The sequence below is a fragment of the Pseudorasbora parva genome, chromosome 7 (genome assembly GCF_024679245.1).
Source record: "Pseudorasbora parva isolate DD20220531a chromosome 7, ASM2467924v1, whole genome shotgun sequence".
Taxonomy (NCBI): Eukaryota; Metazoa; Chordata; class Actinopteri; order Cypriniformes; family Gobionidae; genus Pseudorasbora; species Pseudorasbora parva.
Window position 1 is genome coordinate 31,148,744 of NC_090178.1, and position 21,582 is coordinate 31,170,325.

The following is a 21,582-nucleotide window of genomic DNA, read 5'->3' on the forward strand; positions in this document are numbered from 1 at the left end:
GTGTCTTTATGCTAATTAGCTTAGCATTCTAAATGGTTATTTGCTAAAATGTTCTTCCGTTCCAGACATTAATTACTTCTAAGAATGATTTCAACCAATTTTTCACAAAAAATATATAATGTTGTTCATTAAATCCAAAAATCTTCATTTTGAGTTAATTTCTAATTTTAACTATGGACCTATGGCATGTCAATGAACACATGTCTTCCCTGTGGCGCAATGAGATGAGTGTCAGACACCGGATTGTGAGGTTATGGGTTCGAGTCCCATGGGGGACAGCTTTATAAAATTGTGTGTAATGTTGTCATTTAGTGGCAAAAGCTGCAGTTCTGCCTTCGAAATCTCAAGCCTTTATAAAATTAAACAAACCAAAGTATGAGTGGTCTGCTGTTTAAAGCAACAGGCTAAAGCTTTGAAGATTGATTGGTCAAATTCAATTTGTAGTAAGTTAAGTTAAGTTATGTTGTTTAAGCATGTGAATTGGGCAATGTACAAAAGTTTCCTAAAAATATCCAAAGTCCAAAAAAGCCAAAAAGAGCCATAATGGGCTTGGCCCCGCAATTGCTGCTAGCAGCTATATTTATTATTATTATTCTTCCTCCCCTATGGGAGTCAATGGCAGCCCTATGAACCGTAAGTAGGAAAATGATGAAATTTGGCACACTTGTAGAGATAGACATAAATAGTAAATGGACCAAATTTGGAGTCTCTAAGACCAACTCCATAGCGCCACCACCAGTCCAAATATTCAACATTGAAACTGTTATAACTTTTGAACCCTTTGAGGTAGAAAAATGCCACTTAGTACACCTGATTCCTCTCATCATGTTGATCAAATTTAATATCTTACATTAAGACTCCGCCCATTACAGTAATGGCTATTTTAAAAAGTACAGTATTCAGTTTTTTTGCTACTCCTCCTTCAAAATTTGTCTAATTTTGTCCAAACTTGGCAGAGAGAATCTTTGGACTGAGCCGCACAGAAATGACTGAACAGAATTTTGATATTCATCTCTGTTCAAAAGTTATAATGTCATGAACTTAACAAGCTCGACCCAAAATTGGTTCTGAGGCTGTATCTTGGCCAAACTTTGATCAATCAAAACGAAAATTGGTACGCTTCATCAGACCCATGATCTGAGGGTCCATGCCAAAGTTGGGAACAGCGCCACCTAGGGGTCATGAGATATGAAAAATGGCTATTTTTGCTCATAACTTCTGAAGGCTTTGTCAGAAAATCATAGTATTGGTGTCTATGGATTCCTCGTGTCATGCTGAATCTGGTGATATAAGATATGTTAGGATCGGATGAACCACGTGACCGCCATTTTGAATTTTGTCATAAAATGTGATATCTTTTATAATATTTGACATATCTGCACACAATTTGGTATGCGTGACCGTCATCATGTCCCGAATGTACATGAGAAGTTTCAGAATAGCGCCACCTAGTGTTCCAGAGATATACGATTTTTTGCTAAAACGTTTATAACTTTTGAAAACATTATCTATATTCTATATAATTTATGTCATTTTGTTCTCTGGGTTTTGCAGATTTCGACGATGTCTCATGTGTCATTTTCCAAACATGTGACTGTGTGCCATATTGAAACAAGTGAAAAACAGTTTTTTCGCTACTCCTCCTTTAAATTTTGTCCAATTTTGTTCAAAATTGGCTCACATTAAATATGGAGTGAGCCGCACAGAAATGACTGAACAGATTTTTGATATTCGCTACCGTTCCGGAGAAATCCACCTCTGAAGTTGAACTTGCCTGTGTTTGTGTCTTTATGCTAATTAGCTTAGCATTCTAAATGGTTATTTGCAAAAATGTTCTTCCGTTCCAGACATTAATTACATCTAAGAATGATTTCAAGCTATTTTTCACAAAAAAATATATAATGTTGTTCATTAAATCCAAAAATCTTCATTTTGAGTTAATTTCTAATTTTAACTATGGACCTATGGCATGTCAACGAGCGCATGTCTTCCCTGTGGCGCAATGAGATGAGTGTCAGACACCGGATTGTGAGGTTATGGGTTCGAGTCCCATGGGGGACAGCTTTATAAAATTGTGTGTAATGTTGTCATTTAGTGGCAAAAGCTGCAGTTCTGCCTTCGAAATCTCAAGCCTTTATAAAATTAAACAAACCAAAGTATGAGTGGTCTGCTGTTTAAAGCAACAGGCTATAGCTTTGAAGATTGATTGGTCAAATTCAATGTGTAGTAAGTAAAGTTAAGTTATGTTGTTTAAGCATGTGAATTAGGCAATGTAAAAAAGTTTCCTAATAATATCCAAAGTCCAAAAAAAGCCAAGAAGAGCCATAATGGGCTTGGCCCCGCAATTGCTGCTAGCAGCTATATTTTCCTTTTATTTTTGGATAAACTATGACTTTCACGGGTAAAATATATCGAAGGTTTACATAAACACAATCGATTATGTCTTAAGTGAACGTTAAAAGTTGGGAGAAAACTGGATGCGTGTCTGTATATTAGATCCATGCATGAGGTCTTAAAGTAACAGCAGCCTAATAAACCAACTGCGGCTTGTCATCAAAGGTGGGGTAAGTGTTATTTCAAAAATGCTTTACAGAAGTGTCAGGGGCCGAGTACCAACACAACCTTGTAGCCAATCAGCTGTAAGGGGTGTATCTACTAATGATGTGGAGAAGAGAGCGCTCAGTGATCAATTTTAATGATCAATATAACCCTCAAGTCTTGTCATAATTTTAATATATTCATTAGTTGGACTGTAATTTTTCTGCTATTGAAGTGTTCATGAGAACTGTGTTTGTGTTTTTGGGATGGAAGGGATGACTTTTTCATTGAATATTCGACCTGGATTACCATAGTAACACACATTGCTTTCACTTATCGATGACATCATACCTCGGCCGACTGGCACAGCAGATTCTGCCATAGTCGTTGCTTGGGTTACGTATGTGTGGGGCAGAGCTATCAAAATAGGGGCAAGACCGTTTTGGAGTAGGGCTGTGTTTGTTATTGGTTACTTACTACTCTTCACTGAATAACTTTCTCTAATAAATTTGACATTTGTTTATTCAATTTCTTACTTGAATACTAGGCCTACTGTAAAAATAAAAAATAAAGAACAGTTTATTTCATTTGTATATTATATTATATTTGTATGTGCATCTTTGTTCTTATATTTAACTCTTTCCACGCCAGTGTTTTTAAAAAAGTTGCCAGCCACCGCCAGGGTTTTTGACAATTTTCACCAAAATTGAATAGCCCATAGAATATTTTGTTTAATGAATATCTGAGCATGCAATATATCAAAATAAAGAGCTGACCCTCTTCTTTTAAAAAAAAAAAAAAAAAAACGTTTTATTCTAGCTTCATGCATTCCTTTTTTATCAACACTTGAATATGGGTAGGTTTCATAAAAAAAGCAACATTTTGAACAAAAAGCTGAGAAAATCAAATTTTTGTGAAAGACTGTTTCCAGATCAGATTCAAAGTGATGATCAAACACAGATGGAGTAGATCGATTCCATCAACACCCCTAATGCTTACACAGTCATGTAGCTCGTCCTGGGTCCACATTTCATTCAGTAACATTAGATAGTTTTGATTCATATGCTGTTTAAAGGTGCACTATGCAGCTTTTGTCCACTGGAGGGCGCCTATGCAAAACAAATGTGTAGTTTGATGACGCAAAGTGTGAGCGCTGCATCTTGGGAGATGTGGTCTTCTCATCACAGCCGGTGAAAAATAGGACTCGGGCAGAAATCACGTTCATGCATGCGGTTATTAACGTTACTGTAGTCTAAAGCAGAGCAGGACAGAGTGTTATGGAACTGAGCAAAGCTGCTGGAGCGATTGTTAAACAAATACCCGCCTTGCGAATACCGGGACTTTTATTATGACGGGACGGGACTCATTTGCCGGGCGCCTGCACAGATCCCCTCTTCCGGTTATGATTTTGAGGTAATGCAGCTCTGTTTATCATATTAGATACAATTAAGTGTGTTTAAAACGATGTTATGACGTTACTCCGTGCGTTCAGTTGTTCACACTGCTAAGAGTAAAGCGCTCATGCCAAATAAAAGCCGAAACCGAGGGGAACGCAGATATGACGCAATTGACAGGCGACTCTCTCAAATGCAATGCTGCAACGTCCCAGTCCTTAGTTAAAATAGCAATTTTCTCACAATTTACAAATAGTTGGAAACTTCTGGGATATTGTAGGTACTCAACTGAACAAAATATATAACACTGGCCTAGTGGTTTTTGGATATTTTACAGCAAAAATACTACATAGTTCACTTTTAATGAGGATGATCACGTTATTTTTAATATGCATATGATTACATGCGATCGCTCGTTTCACTGCGTCTTCCTCACGTGTGTTTTGATCAGGAGATTCAGTACTCTCATTCAGAAGATGCGCCCCCTAACGCCCGACAGTAAAAACACGGAAACCCGGAAAATTCCGTTATTGGCCTGGAAGCGTTTTCTCACAAATAACGGAAATTTCCGTGTTTGGCAGGGAAAGAGTTAATAAAAGATACAAATGAAAAAGATTTTCATCTTCGCCCACTCCTACTTTAGCCTAAAAACGGTCAAAAAATTGTGCATCATGATTTTCCTGAAAATATTGTAATATATTTTTGCAATATCGCCCACCCCTAGTAGAACCTAAAGTTAAAGTGGAACAGACAGTTTTTCATGTTTCATACTGTAAAGCTGCTTTATAGAAATCTATTTTATAAAGTGCGATATATATAAAAGTGGTCTAATGTGACTTGACTGGAGTGTCAAATTGCACAGCGAGTGCAAGCAATCTACTATGACCAGATGCTTTCTTAACTGCTGTTTTCCCACCGCTGACATTTTAGTTGTGTGTCTGTTATTAAGTCAAAAGCATGTAGAACTTCTTTACATATTCACCTAAGTGCCAGTCCCAGCAGCATAGACAATGTCGGGATGTTTGCCAACAGCGAAGACTGAAAAAGAACTTTACCCTTTGGGAAATCCCCTGACTATGCAAGAGCTGTAGCCAAAGCTTTTACAGACAAGGAGCATTTATAGATGAAGTACTGGTGTGGAAATCCAATGAAGGTACTTTCCTCTGACTGACTGTAGCTCAGGTTTACCTGAATACTTGGGATGTCCTGCAGGAACTTCAAGCTGACAGACTGGAGGGCCTCGAGGGACCATTCCTGGAACCAGTCCAGAGTGGTGCAGTTCAGCAGAGCTGGGAAACGCCGAGCATGTAAACGCAGGCTATTACCTACTGGAGACATGCAGAGCACAACCTACACACACAAACAGTATGCACACACTATAGACATGTATCTATTATCCAAACAAGATATGCAATAAATCTAACATATAATAAAAGACAGTCATTGCAGTGAGACCTTGAGTTGTTGTCGCACGCGATTCATAAAAAAGCTCCAGCAGTTCTCATAGTTGTCCAGAAGTCCCAGTTCCCGCACCTCACTCCTCACAGCTTTCCTAACACCATCCACTTCCTCTTCACTCAACAGATCAGGGATCTCACCTGGAGTCAGACCACCACAAAACACGTTCATTTCACTTGAACGTACAAGAATGTATTTACAAAGCATCATATTGAGCAAGTAACATTTATGTAATAGGAAATGTTACTAGGTAACATTTTAGTCTAGATACAGTAGTATTTATCCAATAATTTCACATATAAGCAGTGCTGTCATCATAAAAGTTCCCAGATCTTTTCTTCTGTATTGTGATGTACACTATTGTTCAGAATAGAAGGCGTTTTTTCTTGGAAATGCGGCTGAAAAAAATGGGGTCGCCTTATATTCACGGTCTAGACTTTTAGATGTCAGTAATACACCAGGAACAATAGGGAGTCCAAAATACATGTAAAACAAGTGTGCAACACAGCGAAGTCACACAACTCTCATTAAGCAGCCAAGAAATACATTGTGGCAGGGTACTTTTTTTACATAAGCCCTTTTGGTGCGCACCCGGGTTCAATTGACGTCAGAATTCGGTTTGTTTGGATGATGCGAACTCTGTCTTCCAAACTCGGGTGCACACCCGTGAACCATACTGGAGTCCGCTTAAAAAGGTGGTCTGGGGTTCGGCTCATGTGAACTCCGGTACGGTTGGCTGCTGATGTGAACGCAATTGTACTAAATCACGAAAGTGAACCGCTATTAAATGACATATGATTTAATAAAATGTGTGTTGTGTGTGTTTCTCACATTTTCATATTGAGCGTGACTAACATACTGTAAGCACAGAGCTGTAGATATAATTTCTGCTCCTCTTCAGCGTTCTTTAGAGCATGTGCAGTGAATTTGTGGCAGAAAATGCAAGTGCCATTACATATGGAAGCTTTGCTAACAAAACCAACAGTTAAAAAACTAAATTAAAGCTGCAAGCAGCATTTAGCGGGGTTCAAGCATTTAAGGCCTTTTAACCACATAGGCATTAAAGACATTAAGTTTTATTTAGCAAGATTTTAAACACTGAAATAATAGATGGAAAAGTCCATTTACAGCCAATATAGGCAATTTACCATAAAAAATGCATGGTTTTTATAGCTTTTTAACAGTTATAGCGCCACCTATAGTCCGATCTCTTTAAAACTTTTCATGCTTCATCAGCATGTCATGCTACATATACCCAACAATTTTCGTGAATTTTTGAGCTTCCCTTTTGAGTTAGCGCCAACTAGTGGCCGATTTCTTTCAAAAATCTTACAGACCTCTAGGACCATGAGTCAAACATGCCCACCAAGTTTCGTTCCGATCGGCCTCTGTTAACCTTGTCTAATAGGTGCTCAAATTTCATTGGCCGATGGTGGCCATGTTTTTTGAGATGCGCCAATGTCTGCATACCAATTTTCAGGTTAATTGGACTAGCGATCGCGTGGTTATAGCCCTTTTCATGTTTTTTTTCACATTATAGCGCCACCAAGTGGCCAATCGTCGCAACATTTTTATCGTGTTCTCAAATTGAGCCGATATACATGTGTACCAAGTTTGGTGACGGTATCTCATTTCCTTCTTGAGTTATAGCCTTTTTAGTAAAATAGGCTCCGCCCTGAATGTCCATTTTGAAGCCAATTAGCAAAAATCAATTGAAATTTCAACTTTTTTTCGATAACTATTGATAAACAGAGACCAGAGAACATTTTGACACTGGTTTGGTTCCGATCGGTCAAAAAACCAGGGACTAGTTTGCAAAAGTAGGTTTTTAACATAATTGTGAATATTTAATTAATGATTTGATTGACAGCAATGGTTTTAGAGGCAAATTTGTTCAGCATGAGGAGATCTATCATATGATATGCATATTTTGTGGATGCGTGAAAAAACATGTGATTTCAGAGCCATAAAACTCGTTAGCGCCAACTAGTGGCCGATTTCTTTCAAAATTCTTACAGACCTCTAGGACCATGAGTCAAACATGCCCATCAAGTTTCATTCCGATCGGCCTCTGTTAACCCCATCTAATAGGTGCTCAAATTTCATTGGCCGATGGCGGCCATGTTTTTTGAGATACGCCAATGTCCTCATAGACGTACATGGGGCCTTGGACCAAGACACTGCATACCAATTTTCAGGTCAATCGGACTAGCGGTCGCGTGGTTACAGCCCTTTTCATGTTTTTTTCGCATTATAGCGCCACCAAGTGGCCAATCATCGCGATTTTTTTATCGTGACCTCAAATTGAGCCGATATACATGTGTACCAAGTTTGGTGACGATATCTCATTTCCTTCTTGAGTTATAGCCTTTTTAGTAAAATAGGCTCCGCCCTGAACGTCCATTTTGAAGCCAATTAGCATAAATGAATCGAAATTTCAACTTTTTTTTGATAACTATTGATAAACAGAGACCAGAGAACATTTTGACACTGGTTTGGTTCCGATCGGTCAAAAAACCAGGGACTAGTTTGCAAAAGTAGGTTTTCAATAAAATTCAAAATGGCGGAAAAATTTGCATACTGGAAATAAAATCTGAGATATACATTTTGTTCGCCAAGGACTCAGCTTTCCAATGATATATGACACTTGAGTGTGGACTAAACGGTTTAGGAGTTATGAGCCTTTTCTCGCAATTGATTGCTATAGCGCCACCTATGGGCCAATTGGGGTCATAGCTTTTCAGGGTCTCCCCAACATGAGTACTACCATCTGACAAAGTTTCAAATTTCCAGCTCTTACGGTTTGGTCTGCACGATGCGTTTTAGCGGAGAATAATAATAATAATAATTAAAGCTGCAAGCAGCATTTAGCGGGGTTCAAGCCTTTAAGGCCTTTAAAGCACATAGGCATTAAAGACATTAAGTTTTATTTAGCAAGATTTTAAACACTGAACACAATTTCTTTCAAAATTCTTACAGACCTCTAGGACCATGAGTCAAACATGTCCACTGAGTTTCGTTCCGATCGACCTCCGTTAACCCCATCTAATAGGTGTTTAAAATTCATTGGCTGATGGCGGCCATGTTTTTTGAGATACACCAATGTCCTCATAGACTTATATAGTAACTTGGGCCAAGACACTGCATATCAATTTTCAGGTCAATCGGACTAGCGGTCGTTGTTTTTTTCACATTATAGCGCCACCAACTGGTCAAACATCGCGATTTTTTTATCGAGACCAACAATTGAGCCCATACACATGTGTTCCAAGTTTGGTGAAGATATCTCATTTCCTTCTTGAGTTATAGCCTTTTTAGTAAAATAGGCTCCGCCCACAACATTCTTTTTCCACCCCTTAGCAACCGTAAATTGAAATTTCAACTTTTTTTCAATGAATATTGATAATCAGACTACAGAGAACATTTTGGCACTGGTTTGGTTTCGATCGGTCAAAAAACCAGGGACTAGTTCGCAAAAGTAGGTTTTTAACATAATTGCAAATATTGAATTAATGATTTGACTGACAGCAATGGTTCTAGAGGCAAAGTTGTTCAACATGAGGAGATCTATCATATGATATGCATATTTTGCCGATGTGTGCAACACCACGTGATTACAGAGCCATAAAACTCGTTAGCGCCAACTAGTGGCCGATTTCTTTCAAAATTCTTACAGACCTCTAGGGCCATGAGTCAAACATGCCCATCAAGTTTTGTTCCGATCAGCCTCCGTTAACCTTGTATTATAGGTGCTCAAATTTAATTGGCCGATAGCGGCCATGTTTTTTGAGATACGCCGATGTTCTCATAGACATACATGGGGCCTTGGACCAAGACAACGCTTGCCCATTTTCAGGTGAATCGGACTAGCAGTCGCGTGGTTATAGCTATTTTCATGTTTTTTTCACATTATAGCGCCACCAAGTGGCCAATCATCGCGATTTTTTTATCGTGACCTCAAATTGAGCCCATGCACATGTGTACCAAGTTTGGTGAAGATATCTCATTTCATTTTTGAGTTATAGTCTTTTTAGTAAAATAGGCTCCGCCCTGAGCGTCCATTTTGAATCCCCTTATCTTCCGTGAATCGAAATTTCAACTTTTTGTCAATGAATATTGATATTGAGACTACAGACAACATTTCTGCACAGGTTTGGTTCCAATTGGTCAAAAAACCAGGGACTAGTTCGCAAAAGTAGGATTTTGACAAAATTCAAAATGGCGGAAAATTTTTAATGACGGAAATGAAATCGGAGATATACGTTTTTTTCGTCATGGTCTCAGCTTTCCAATGATATAAGACACTTGACCCTTAGGAGCAACGGTTTAGGAGTTATGAGCCCTTTCGCGCTTTTGGTTGCTATAGCGCCACCTATGGGCCAATCTGGCTCATAATTTGATAACCTCTCCTCGATTTTTGTACTACCTATTGGCCAAGTTTCAAGTCTCTAGCCCTTACAGTTTGGTCTGCACGATGCGTTTTTCGGCTGAATAATAATAATAATAATAATAATAATAAAAATCAGTACAAATACAATAGGTGTTCAGCACTTCGTGCTTGAACCCCTAATAATAATAAAAATCAGTACAATTACAATAGGGTTTCAGCACTTCGTGCTTGAACCCCTAAATATAAAAGTGAGGTGAGCAACGCTATTCATTTTGCCATCTCCCTCGCCATTGTTACCAAGCAACGGGGTAAAAAGCTGCTGCTTTGATGACGCAAACGCACCCCGGTTCAGACCCAAATAATATAATATGAACACAGTCCAGTGGGGGAGGTGGGAGCAATCAAACTCGGGTTTAGTCCAGACAATCGAACCAAGTGTGAAAGCACCCTCAAAATATAATGTTAGAAGATGGCAAGCCCAAAATGACAGTCTTAAAAATGCTAACAGTCAAATCCTGGCCAAATTTGCCCATTGGCCTCTGTCCATCATGGCCTCCTAATCATCCCCATATACTGAATGGCTTCATCACTCTGTCTCCTCTCCACCAATAACCTGGTGTGTAGTTGGTGTTCTGGTGCAATATGGTGGATGCTGCACATTTTTGGTGGTTGAGGAGATTCCCCCTTCTAAATATAACGTGCCCAGAAAAGCGCTATATAAAATGTAACAAATTATTTTTATTAATGAAAAACTTACCGTGGTCCTAAAAGTGGCTGCTTTAGAAATGACAGGTTGTTAGACAGAAATTGTTAGTATGTAGCAGAAAAAATAAATGAGGGGCTGCCCATAACCAGATCATTTATCCAGCTGAAGGCACTGGATATCGCCAAAGAGCTGAACATACTCACCAGTGAGGCCCCTCATTTCTTATTTCAGCTACATACTCACACACCGGCGTGGAGCAGAGCGAGCATTTTCAGTTCATTCCTGTGGAAGTTGAGCTTCACACTCACAAAAGGTATATCTTGAAACAGATTATCAAAAAAGAAAAAATGTAGAGCGGGACTCGGTTCTATGCAGTGGTTCACAGTGAGGTGAGGCAGATGAATGTGAGCTTGCAGGGATGGGTTTATCGGACTAAATTATTAGAGAAGTCTGTCATTTCACCGGAAGGTCTAGATATGACATTTTGATTAAGCATTATGACATCATGTTTGTTTTTTATGAAAACATGCACAGATGAATTTCTAACAACAAATCTATATGTATTTATAAAACAGAATTCACCTTCTTCTTTCAATCATTTCCTGCTAACTATCCACATTTTCACACTCAAAATAAACTTAATTGAAATAAAATAAAACACAATTTTAAAATATAAAATAGATTTTATAAATTTATAAATTAGAATAAAATAGATTTTTTTTAGAAATGTTTCATTGGCAGCAAACTGAAATAAGAGCAAATTAAAACCATTTAGAAATATAGGTGTCCAAAGCACAACTAATTTAATAAGATTTTTTTTTTTACAATTAAAATATAAAAATAAAAGCTCATTCAAATGATATATAATAATGATTATAGTATATATAAAAATACTGAAGTAATACTGAAACTTGGCGCAATATGTTTAATATAATAAATCTAACTCCTAACATTAATTAAAGTGAACTTACATTTTCAAACAAAATTTTTGGAAGTAGGTAAATAAGTAAATTACTTTAAGCTTCAGCATGCAAATTTTTGGCCTCCAAACTGGTTTTAATCGTGTGTGGTTTTGAGTGGCATTACATAGGCATACTGTTATCATTATTGTCAATAAATTGTTTAAATAAATAAATAATCAAATTAAAAAGGTAAAACATAAAAGTTATATTTTTGTGTTTTGAAAGTTACTACCCTGAGAGATAAATGCTATTTTATCAAACCTTTCATGACATGTAAGAATAAACTCTCTGGTGCATTTAAGCATTAACACACAGATCAGTTAAATTATGTTACGTTTGTTAAATCAGATGATCTGATGCTTTATCCTGGATCAAAAACTAAGCGGGTCTCCGACCTCTGCGCTTGACATCAGTGACAGATGAGAGCCACCATCTGTGTTCTGGGGTCTTGATCCAATGACACGCAGGCCTGTTCCAGTCACCCTTAATCTACTTCACCGGCCCCACACCATTTACATATGTTTCCCATTCATCAGACCAACACACAATGAGCCCCCCCGTGGCGTGTATGAATGCGTGCGTGTGCGGGAGGGTCTGACCTGACGAGATCAGGGTGCTGATGATGATGAGAAAACTGTCCTCTGGGATCTGTGCGTCTGTGAGGAGCAGGATTGTGGGTATGTTTCTCACCCCCGTCCTCATGTACAGTCTAGCCAAATCCACCTGAAAATACATGACAGATAGTTGAGCACACTAACAATGTGAGAGAGCAAGACAAACTTCCAAAATCAGTTTGAGCTGTGGCTTAGCAATTAAAACATTGCATTAAGTTATGGTGCACATGTGGGAGTTTTGAGTTCAAATCTGGTCCACGATCCCATTCCGCCCTCTTCCTCCTATTGTTTCCTGTCATATAGTTCCCTTTTAGTTAGTCACTCTCGAGGTACTTCAGAGACAATCTTATGAAATGGGATCTCGCTTGAGGGCCCAATCCAAATCCCATTTTGTCGGACGCATGTTTAATCTCTGATGTACGTCTCTGTTCCCTCCTTCAGGAAACAAAGGGTTACCATATGTAACCGAGACATTATTGTCTTTTGTGTGATTGGGACTTCTATAGACAGCTATACTGTAAGTCATTCATAGATTGATTTATTGGAAATTTATGAAAACTATTTGTGCAGTTCTGTTTGGTGCTTCTAAAGGGAAACTTCTAAAGGTGAGGTCACATTTATCTTTGTTCTGTGTATTTTTGTGGGCAAAATCTAGTCAATTCAATAGGAATAAATTTGATTGGTGGTGAATGAGTTCGCCATGCAGATTTTGCAAGCTTGCTTTGAAAGTGACATCTGTGTAAGCTGTGCTTCATACATTTCGCTAATATGACCCTAATGCACCTTAACAAGTAGAAAAAAAGAGAATTACACTGCAGGCTTGTGCAAAATTCAGAACTTCATAATTGGCCTCCATTCATTTCATGAACTGGAATTTCAACAGAAAGAATGTGTTAAATCTCACATGCATTCAGTGTAGGAAGGTTACTTTGGAAATGTAATCTCCATTATAAATGCGGTTTGGATTACTTTATCAATGCAAAGCAGTTTCCTTTTAATATGATTAGTAACTAATTAAATTACACATTTTACCTGAGTAATACAACAAAAACATTAATTTTGTAATTTAATAACAATTTCATTACACGTATCTACACTGTAAAAATATTACACAGTATGTACTTTAAAAAAATGATGGTAACAATATTACACATAATATTTAAGAAGTTGTTATGATGGATTAAAGATTAGTGGAATGTGCTTTTTAAACTTCAGGTGACTTTCAGTTATGTTATTCAATTAATAGTCTGTTTGATGCTGGCACAGGTAGAAACAAACTTATTGCACTCGCATTAGCAAAGTTATTGCTTAATGAACAAAGCAGCATTCATAATAATAATAATAATACTTGCAGTTATTCACATCACAACCCAACTATGGGCTCTACTCTTTTGCACAATGGAATCAGCTTAATCGGTTCCTCAATTCAAGCTTAAAAATTGCTTATATTTCCTTAAAAAAATTAAGAAAGTGTATATCTTGGTTTTATTTCTATAAAACACTGAACCACAATTTTCTTATAAATAATATATATATATATATATATATATATATATATATATATATATACACTATTTTTAATTATCACCTTAATTTTTTTTTGTGAGTGAAAATTACAAGACCCATGATTAATTTTTTACAGTGTCACTCCTCAACCCTGCATACATGTTGTTCTAAAATATAGATAATGGTCAATTGAAATAAATTACCCCCTCAATGTTGTTTAATTAGTTTTGTTCCAATGTTATTTTAATTTCAAAGTAATCAAATAGCACAAAGTTGTTGTAAATGCAGTTATCATTAATTCCAATGCAAAACTCTCTGAGCAACACTGATGCATCTAATTCTCAATCACTCCTCAACTGTTTTATAATAGAGTCTGCACCGTTCTGGTCTGAAGATCTTTCCTGCAAAATTAAAGATGCAGAGGAAGCTTCTATGGCAAGATGGACATATATATATATATATATATGAATTTCTTTGAATTTTCTTGAATTTAAATTCTACTTCCTTTAATTCAAATTTGAATTGTAATTCTATATCCAGTTTTTGACATTTGAGTCACTCTCAATTAAATTCTGAATTGTGCACTAAAACATGACCCTTCTATATATACTCCCTCTTTTAGGCCAAAATACAAGACTGCTTGTATACATATATGCATAGAATCAGGATGAGACCAAGATGAAGAGTCTTTTCATGATTATATGTAGAGGGCATCAAACAGTGAGTGTTGAGTGTATAGAGATCAATGCAGCTCGGCCAACTGGCCTCAGATTTACCACACACTGATGAATGAAATGATAGCAGCGGCCTCATCAATAGGGCATTGAAATATTTGCCTTGGTTCTTTAATAGGATCTGGCAATTACTCCCCATTGCATCCGGGCAGGACTAAATGAGATCGATGGAGCCGGACGGGGTATTGATTAGGGAAAGTGTTGTCTAAAAGAAAGCTTGATCTCTGGTAATGAATCACCACCATTTTAGATTTATCCTCACGTAACTGCAGTGATGGGTACTATGATTTGGACAGCTGATGTGGGTTATGACGTTTTGGCACTATCGTATTCACATTTGTTGTGGTTTCTGCTAGATGTGGTTTTCTAATTTTCATCTTGAATGACATTGATTGTATTTTGCAGCCAAAATCTGGAATCTATGGAGTCTATTGGAGTGAACTCTGTGGACGATGTTACCTTTAGGTCTTGTATGCAGTATCCCTTGCTGATGGTGGGCTGGAACACATCCATGTTGGAGAGGTGGGCGGCAAGTCGGGTCAGGCTTTGTTTGCCACTGCCGCCCACACCTACGAGTAGGGCGTGGCCTCTAGGACATGCCAGGATGCGACTGATCCAACACCTGCAGAAACCAGTCAAAACAACCATGTGTGTGTAATTACAGTTAAATCTGTATTCACTAAAGCACATACTGCAGACATAGCACTCACACGTGCTGCATGGCTTCCTGGAACAGCACCAGGTTCATGGCAGGGTGGAGCTCATTGTAGCTTTTCAAAGACTCATTGAGGATACAGCTGAGCTGCTCCCATCCAGCTACGGGCATGTAGGAAGGTTCGACAGATTCTACACTGCTATGCAGGTATATTAGAGGCTCCTGCAACACTGCCTCTTCCTCCATTTCCTTTAAGAGACACACAAAAGGCCACTACATTTTAAGTGACAATAATATGAACTGATATTTTTAAAAATCAGATAACTTAGAGTGTTTGGAGTTCAACTAATGAACGTTTGATAGCTTCAAAGTGAAGCAGCCATTAGAAAGGGTTGTTTTTATTAGTAGTTTTAGCAGATACCACGTTTTGCTGTATTTAATGTTTATATGGACATGTTTTGTTTTAATCTGAATAAAATTGTTCAGATTAAAGGGTTAGTTCACCCAAAAATGAAAATGATTTCATTAATTACTCACCCTCATGTCGTTGGACACCCGTAACACCTTCGTTCATCTTCGGAACACAAATGAAGATATTTTTGTTGAAAGCTGATGATTGAGAAAGGCTTTAGAAAGGCCTCCATTGGCATCCAGTACATTTCCACTGACCCACTCACAAGACCCATAAAAGGCACTAAAGACGTTGTTACAAAGTCCATCTCACTACAGGGGCTGTACAATAATTTTACAATGTGACGAAAATAGTTATTGTGTGCACAAAAAACAAAATAACGACTTTATCCACCAAGTTATTGGCATGAACTCGACGCATGCGCGAGAATATGACCAAGCTCCACCGTTTCGAATACATGACCCGGAAGAGGAGGAGCGCCGCTATCGTGTGAGTTCACGTCAGAGACCTACACGGAAGACAATAACTGGGCGGATAAAGCCATTATTTAGATTTTATTTGCGCACAATAACTATTTTCGTCGCATTGTAAAATTATTGTACAGCCACTGTAGTGAGATGGACTTTGTATCGATGTGTTTAGTGGCTTTATGGGTCTTGAGGGGAAATATACTGAATGCCAATGGAGGCCTCTCTGAAGCCTTTCTCAGCCATCAGCTTTCAACAAAAATATCTTCGTTTGTGTTCCGAAGAAGAACGAAGGTGTTACGGGTGTCCAACGACATGAGGGTGAGTAATTAATTTTCATTTTTGGGTGAACTAACCCTTTAATAATATGATAGTGTTTACATGAAAACTACAGTGATCGGGTGGAAGTGCGCATACAATTTGATCTTTTGACATGCGCTGATTGCACAAATATATATGGTTTCCCGCTTGTTTTTAAAAGCAGACTTAATATTTATATATTTCAGGTCCTGATTAAGAGACGATTAGCACATGAAGCTTCGTGCCATGCTGCTTTAGGGGCCCTGCACCTAAAACAAGAAGTCTGTGGATGAGAGTCCGAAGCAAAGGACTGCTGGAACGACATTGTCCCGCAGCACTTCACAGACAATAAGTGGAATGAGAAATTTAGAATGATACGACAGACATTTGTTACACTTCATTTAACAACAGCTTGTTCTGTGTATCACACATCATTACGCCATTTCAACACCATTGCGTATGCACAGAACTTTCCCGTTTCTGTTTTCAGTCCAATCAAGTTTCCAAACCTGTACTATTAGAAAAGGTTTAAACCACCTCTTTCAATCCTAATGAGATTTCAGTCGGATTTGGCCAATTCATTCCCACTGATGTGGTGGATTTGTTTTTATTCCGACGGTGCTACTAGTCTGATTATGAACGGATTATTATGGCCCATGTAACCATAGCTATTGTTATGTATTTCTTAGTTTTTTCATTATCATTTTTAAATAAATATTTATAATTTCTTTAAAAAATATATAATTACATTGGTATTCATTTATGTATTACTTTAAAATGTATAATATAATTTATAGTAATTAAAATTATTTTATTTTTATTTTTTTGATTATAAATTTTTTTGAACTGATTTACATTTGATATACATGTAAGAAACATTCATAGTTTGGAAATAAGAAACAGTTTTGAAATAAAAAATAAGTTACAAAAAACACATCTTGTTCTGTGGGTTTACCTCAAAGGTCTGTCGTGCAATATCCGTCTGCAACCTACAGAATAGCTGAAGTTCAGATGGTGCAGAAAAGCGATCTGAATACACTCTGCTGGATTCATGGACCCAAAGTTTAACCAGATCCGCACCCTGTTTAACACACTCTGGCCTGGAGAACAGGAGGCCCTAGGTACACAGGTAAAAAGTGTTGGCTAATTCAACATATTTACAGGTTAAATTACTAAGCACAGAGGGAATGCTTACCTGGAACAGCCGAGAGAGATCCCACAGGTTGAACAGATTGTAAAACTTGGTGGAGGTGGGGAGAAATTGCCGGAGCACCCGGTCATGGAGGGCAACGGCTGCTTTCACCACTGCTGGACCACTGCTCACCACAGCCGGGCTAAACGGGAACCTCTGCAGGTGGAAGCCCAGGATAGAGCCAAACATAGAGACAAGGGTCTCACGGCTGGGTGTGCTGACCGCTAACACTGTGAAATGCCTCTGATGAAGAAAGGCGAGGATTTGTCAGTGTTTTTCATATTATATAGCATACAATTAATTTAATTCAGCATTGTATCAGTGCATTATGTCCAGAGGAAAGAGTTCAGAATTTAAAACTGGCTCCCTTTGAATTCATGAGTTTGAATTTAATCGGCCATGACCCACAGGATAGTGAATTGGAATAAAAAGAAGAGAAAATTACTACATTAAATTTTTTGTTAATCCAACAAACATTATTTTTTTGACTAATTATGCCTATTTATTTCCTGATACGTCCAATTCTTGTTTGATATATTAATAATATCGAAAGCAAGAACTGACAATAATGTAAAATATGTACCTCGGATGCAATGTCGCTTTGGATAAAAGCATCTGCCAAATGCATGAATGTAAATGTAATATATTAAATATGCTGTATGTTAATATATGAAATGAATAATCAAACAATGTTGTATTGTATTATTAAAAATAACACTTAAAGCAAGATTAATTTGACTTGATCCATTTTCGTTCTACTTGATACTTCAATTCAGTTCTGCATGCTCCACAATTCTGTTAAACATGCAATATGTAAATGTGCAATAAAGAAGCTCCAACGGGAGAAATGCAAATACCTGCAGTCTGGAGTTAATTGTAAAACTCCCTGATGTTGGATTCATACAACAGACATAATGGGTGTTGTGTATGTCTTTCATTGTTAACTTTTGGCTGTCATACCTAAAGAGAGCAAATGCTGTTTTAGAGCATCTTGACAAATACTATCTCTCTTAAGTGGAATAAATGAAAGAAACATTGATGCTGCGTAACCAGTGCTCGTAATCCAGATGCTGGCGAATGAGAGCATGTGGCTGAGAGGTTCCGTAACTGTCCACAGCTGCCATGTTCATGTCATCGATGAAATAGACGAGTCTCTTGTTTCCAGGGGGCGCGTAACTCCTACCAGCCTTCCTCTCGAGAGGTTTCTCCATTGCCTCTGATAATAATGACAATATAAAGTGTTGTTTTAAAAGGACTGTGACTATAAAGTTTCATAAAGCAGAATTTTTCAAAGAAATCCAATGACTAATGCAACTAATTACAAGCTGCTGATATACACTTTAAATATTATGTCAGTCCATAAGGCCAGATCCCCCCATCCCCCTTTTTTGACAAAAATTTTATATATATAAACATATCCAGCTCTATCCAGCTCTGCTTTCTTCTGTTAAGGTTAAAAGAAATGCACTTTAAAATCAAAATTAGGCCATGATTTACTCACCCTCAACCTAGGTGTTTATGACTTTTCTCTTTCTGATGAACAGAGTTATATTAAAGGTCCCATTCTTTGCAATTCCATCTTTCAAACTTTAGTTAGTGTGTAATGTTGCTAATAGAGCATAAATAATACCTGTAAAATTATAAAGCTCAAAATTCAATGCCAAGCGAGATATTTTATTTAACAAAAGTTCCCTTTCAAAGCCTACAGCGAACGGCCGGTTTGGACTACAGCCCTGCACTTCCTGCTTTAATGACGCAACTAAAACCGTTTGTTGACGAACCCTCCGCCCACAAGAACACGCAAATTCGGGGGCGTTGTCCTTTTGCTCTCGCAGGTCGAGAATAGGAAGCATTGTTTTTGTAGAGTGTGTTTGTCGCCATGCCATTGAAACGCTGTTATTTGCATCCCGGAGTCAAATCCTTTTGTTTGGCCTTCCCACGGACGCTGTACGTAGAGATCAATGACTACAGTTTATGTTTAACTCGGCTCCGTAAAATTATTATCACAATTTAAAACTATGTGCAGCACATTTTGCTGAGGACTGCTTCCTCAATCTCAATCAGTTTAATGCCGGATTCGCAGAAAGATTATTCTTAAAAGATGACGCAGTTCCCTCTTTGTTGTTTATGGACCACAACCGGTAAGTGTATTTTATTATTTAAGTCGGTCCGTTTAACAGTTTATGTAACTCAATACACAAAGTGCAATGCTGTTTAGCTTTGTTAACTAACGTTAGATGGTAATTGAAACTAATCCGAAAAACTTAACATATAAAAGTGTAGTAATTCATTCAGACACCATCGATTGTTGGTGTTTGTAATGATCAGTTTAAACTACTGAATAGACAGCTTACCATTCTGAAACATCCAGCAAAAGTCTTTCCTGGGCAGGTTGTAATCGATCCTCTTCGATATTCTCCGGGTCTGATTCCGACTCAAATTGATAAGGCAATATAGACATTGAGTGCGCGTATCGTATCTACCCGTTATGATAAGAGGCGGGACCTTTCCGGGCAACATTGTAAGCTGCTGTCCAATCACAGCGCGGTAAGCTCTGGCCTAATCAGAACTCGTTGCGTATTTCTGAAGGAGGGACTTCATAGAACAAGGAAATCATCAGGCTGTTTTTAGGACAGAGAAAACACTGGTATACAGATAAGTAAATTGTGTGAAAAATACTGGGTTTTTTTACACGCGAAACATGAACTCATGTTATATTGCACACTATAAACATAATCAAAGCTTCGAAAACACACAAAGAACGGGACCTTTAATAACACAGACAGCAGCTGATAATTAGGCTGCTGTCACTTTAAGAGCATGCACTGCTCCAATATACTGTTAGACATGCGTTTTTTTTCTTAACGGTTTACGTTCACTTAAGACATAACACGCGAAACATGAACTCATGTTATATTGCACACTGTAAACATAATCAAAGCTTTGAAAACACGCGAAGAATGGGACCTTTAATAAATATCCTGATGTTTCCAAGCTTTATAATTGCAGTGAACGGGGCTCACAAGTTCGAAGCTCAACAAATATCATAAATGTACTTAAAAGGCTAATAAAGGTCTTCTGAAGCGAATCGCTGGGTTTTTGTAAGAAAAATATCCATATTTAAAACTTTATAAAGTCAAATATTTTGCTTCCGTCAGACTGCCTTCAACTTATGAACTCTTGCAGTTCAAAACGCTTACGCTACGTCCAACATCATACACGCTGGCAGAAGCCAGATATTTTACTTTATAACGTGTTAAATATGTTTTTTTTTTTTGTTTTTTTTTTTACACAAATGCATCGATTCGCTTTAGAAGGCCTTAATTAACCCCCTGGATCTGTCTGGAGTAAGTTTATGATGGATGGATGCACTTTTTTGAGCTTCAAACTCATGAGCCCTGTTCACTGCCATTATAAAGCTTGGAAACATCAGGATATTTATTAATATTAATATACAGTAAATGCAGGGGCGGCGCTAGGGGTGGGCTAAGGGGGCTGGATCCCTGAATGTTTTTTCAAAAGCCCTGAATCTTTCAGGTTTCTTAACAGTGCTGTAAAAATAAACATTTTCAATACATATCTCTAATAAAATATGTTAAACGTAAATACCGCTTTCCTGCTGTACTGATACTGGCAGCACTTTCTCTCTCTCTTGTCTCTTCTCTCCGACCACAGTTATACACAGCCACACCTCCTCAGGCCAGGCACTCAGACTTTTTTCGGTTATGGTTGAAGGGTTCTTGTTATGATATAATATTACTCAACTTAGCACATTTGTCAGCTAAACATCATTCAGTGTTTCGCACTAATGACACCTCTGTTTTATAATGAAATTTAAAACATAGCCTACAAAAAAGGTCTCTAATGTTGTATTAAAAAACTGTGATATGGCTTTGTGCTTTTATAAAACATCTAAAGACAGTGATTTAATTAAGGCAGTCTGTTTGTGCTGCATGCACTTTGCTCACGCATTCAGCTGGTGATCTGGTGTTTTCTCCAAAATAAAAGCTCAAGGGTTTATCTCTTGCAAGTGAAGAAATTAGGATGAAACTATTTTAATTTCCAATACCTGTAGTGTAAATGAAAATAAACTTATGAAATATTCATTTTCATTTACTTTACAGTGCGTTGTGTTTTACAATATTTATATAAAATCAGTATTATATTATTATAATAAATGTTTGGCATCTTAAAACAGCAGTCAATGTAATATAGACAGAGACAGTATATCACAACTAAAAAGATCTTTGAGCC

General features: G+C 37.6%; 1 protein-coding gene across 1 annotated transcript in view; it reads right to left on the bottom strand.

Annotated features, from left to right (window-relative positions):
* si:dkey-233k19.3 (dynein axonemal heavy chain 11) overlaps positions 1 to 21,582 on the bottom strand; it is a 144,784-nt gene that overhangs the window by 48,285 nt on the left and 74,917 nt on the right. The window contains exons 46-54 of the mRNA XM_067449867.1: positions 18,379 to 18,544; positions 18,186 to 18,288; positions 17,332 to 17,571; positions 17,092 to 17,253; positions 15,013 to 15,206; positions 14,762 to 14,924; positions 12,048 to 12,171; positions 5,388 to 5,530; positions 5,121 to 5,282 (exon numbers count right to left, since the gene is read on the bottom strand). Coding sequence (XP_067305968.1) covers positions 5,121 to 5,282; positions 5,388 to 5,530; positions 12,048 to 12,171; positions 14,762 to 14,924; positions 15,013 to 15,206; positions 17,092 to 17,253; positions 17,332 to 17,571; positions 18,186 to 18,288; positions 18,379 to 18,544 — 1,457 coding nt within the window. The remainder of the gene's footprint in view (positions 1 to 5,120; positions 5,283 to 5,387; positions 5,531 to 12,047; positions 12,172 to 14,761; positions 14,925 to 15,012; positions 15,207 to 17,091; positions 17,254 to 17,331; positions 17,572 to 18,185; positions 18,289 to 18,378; positions 18,545 to 21,582) is intronic.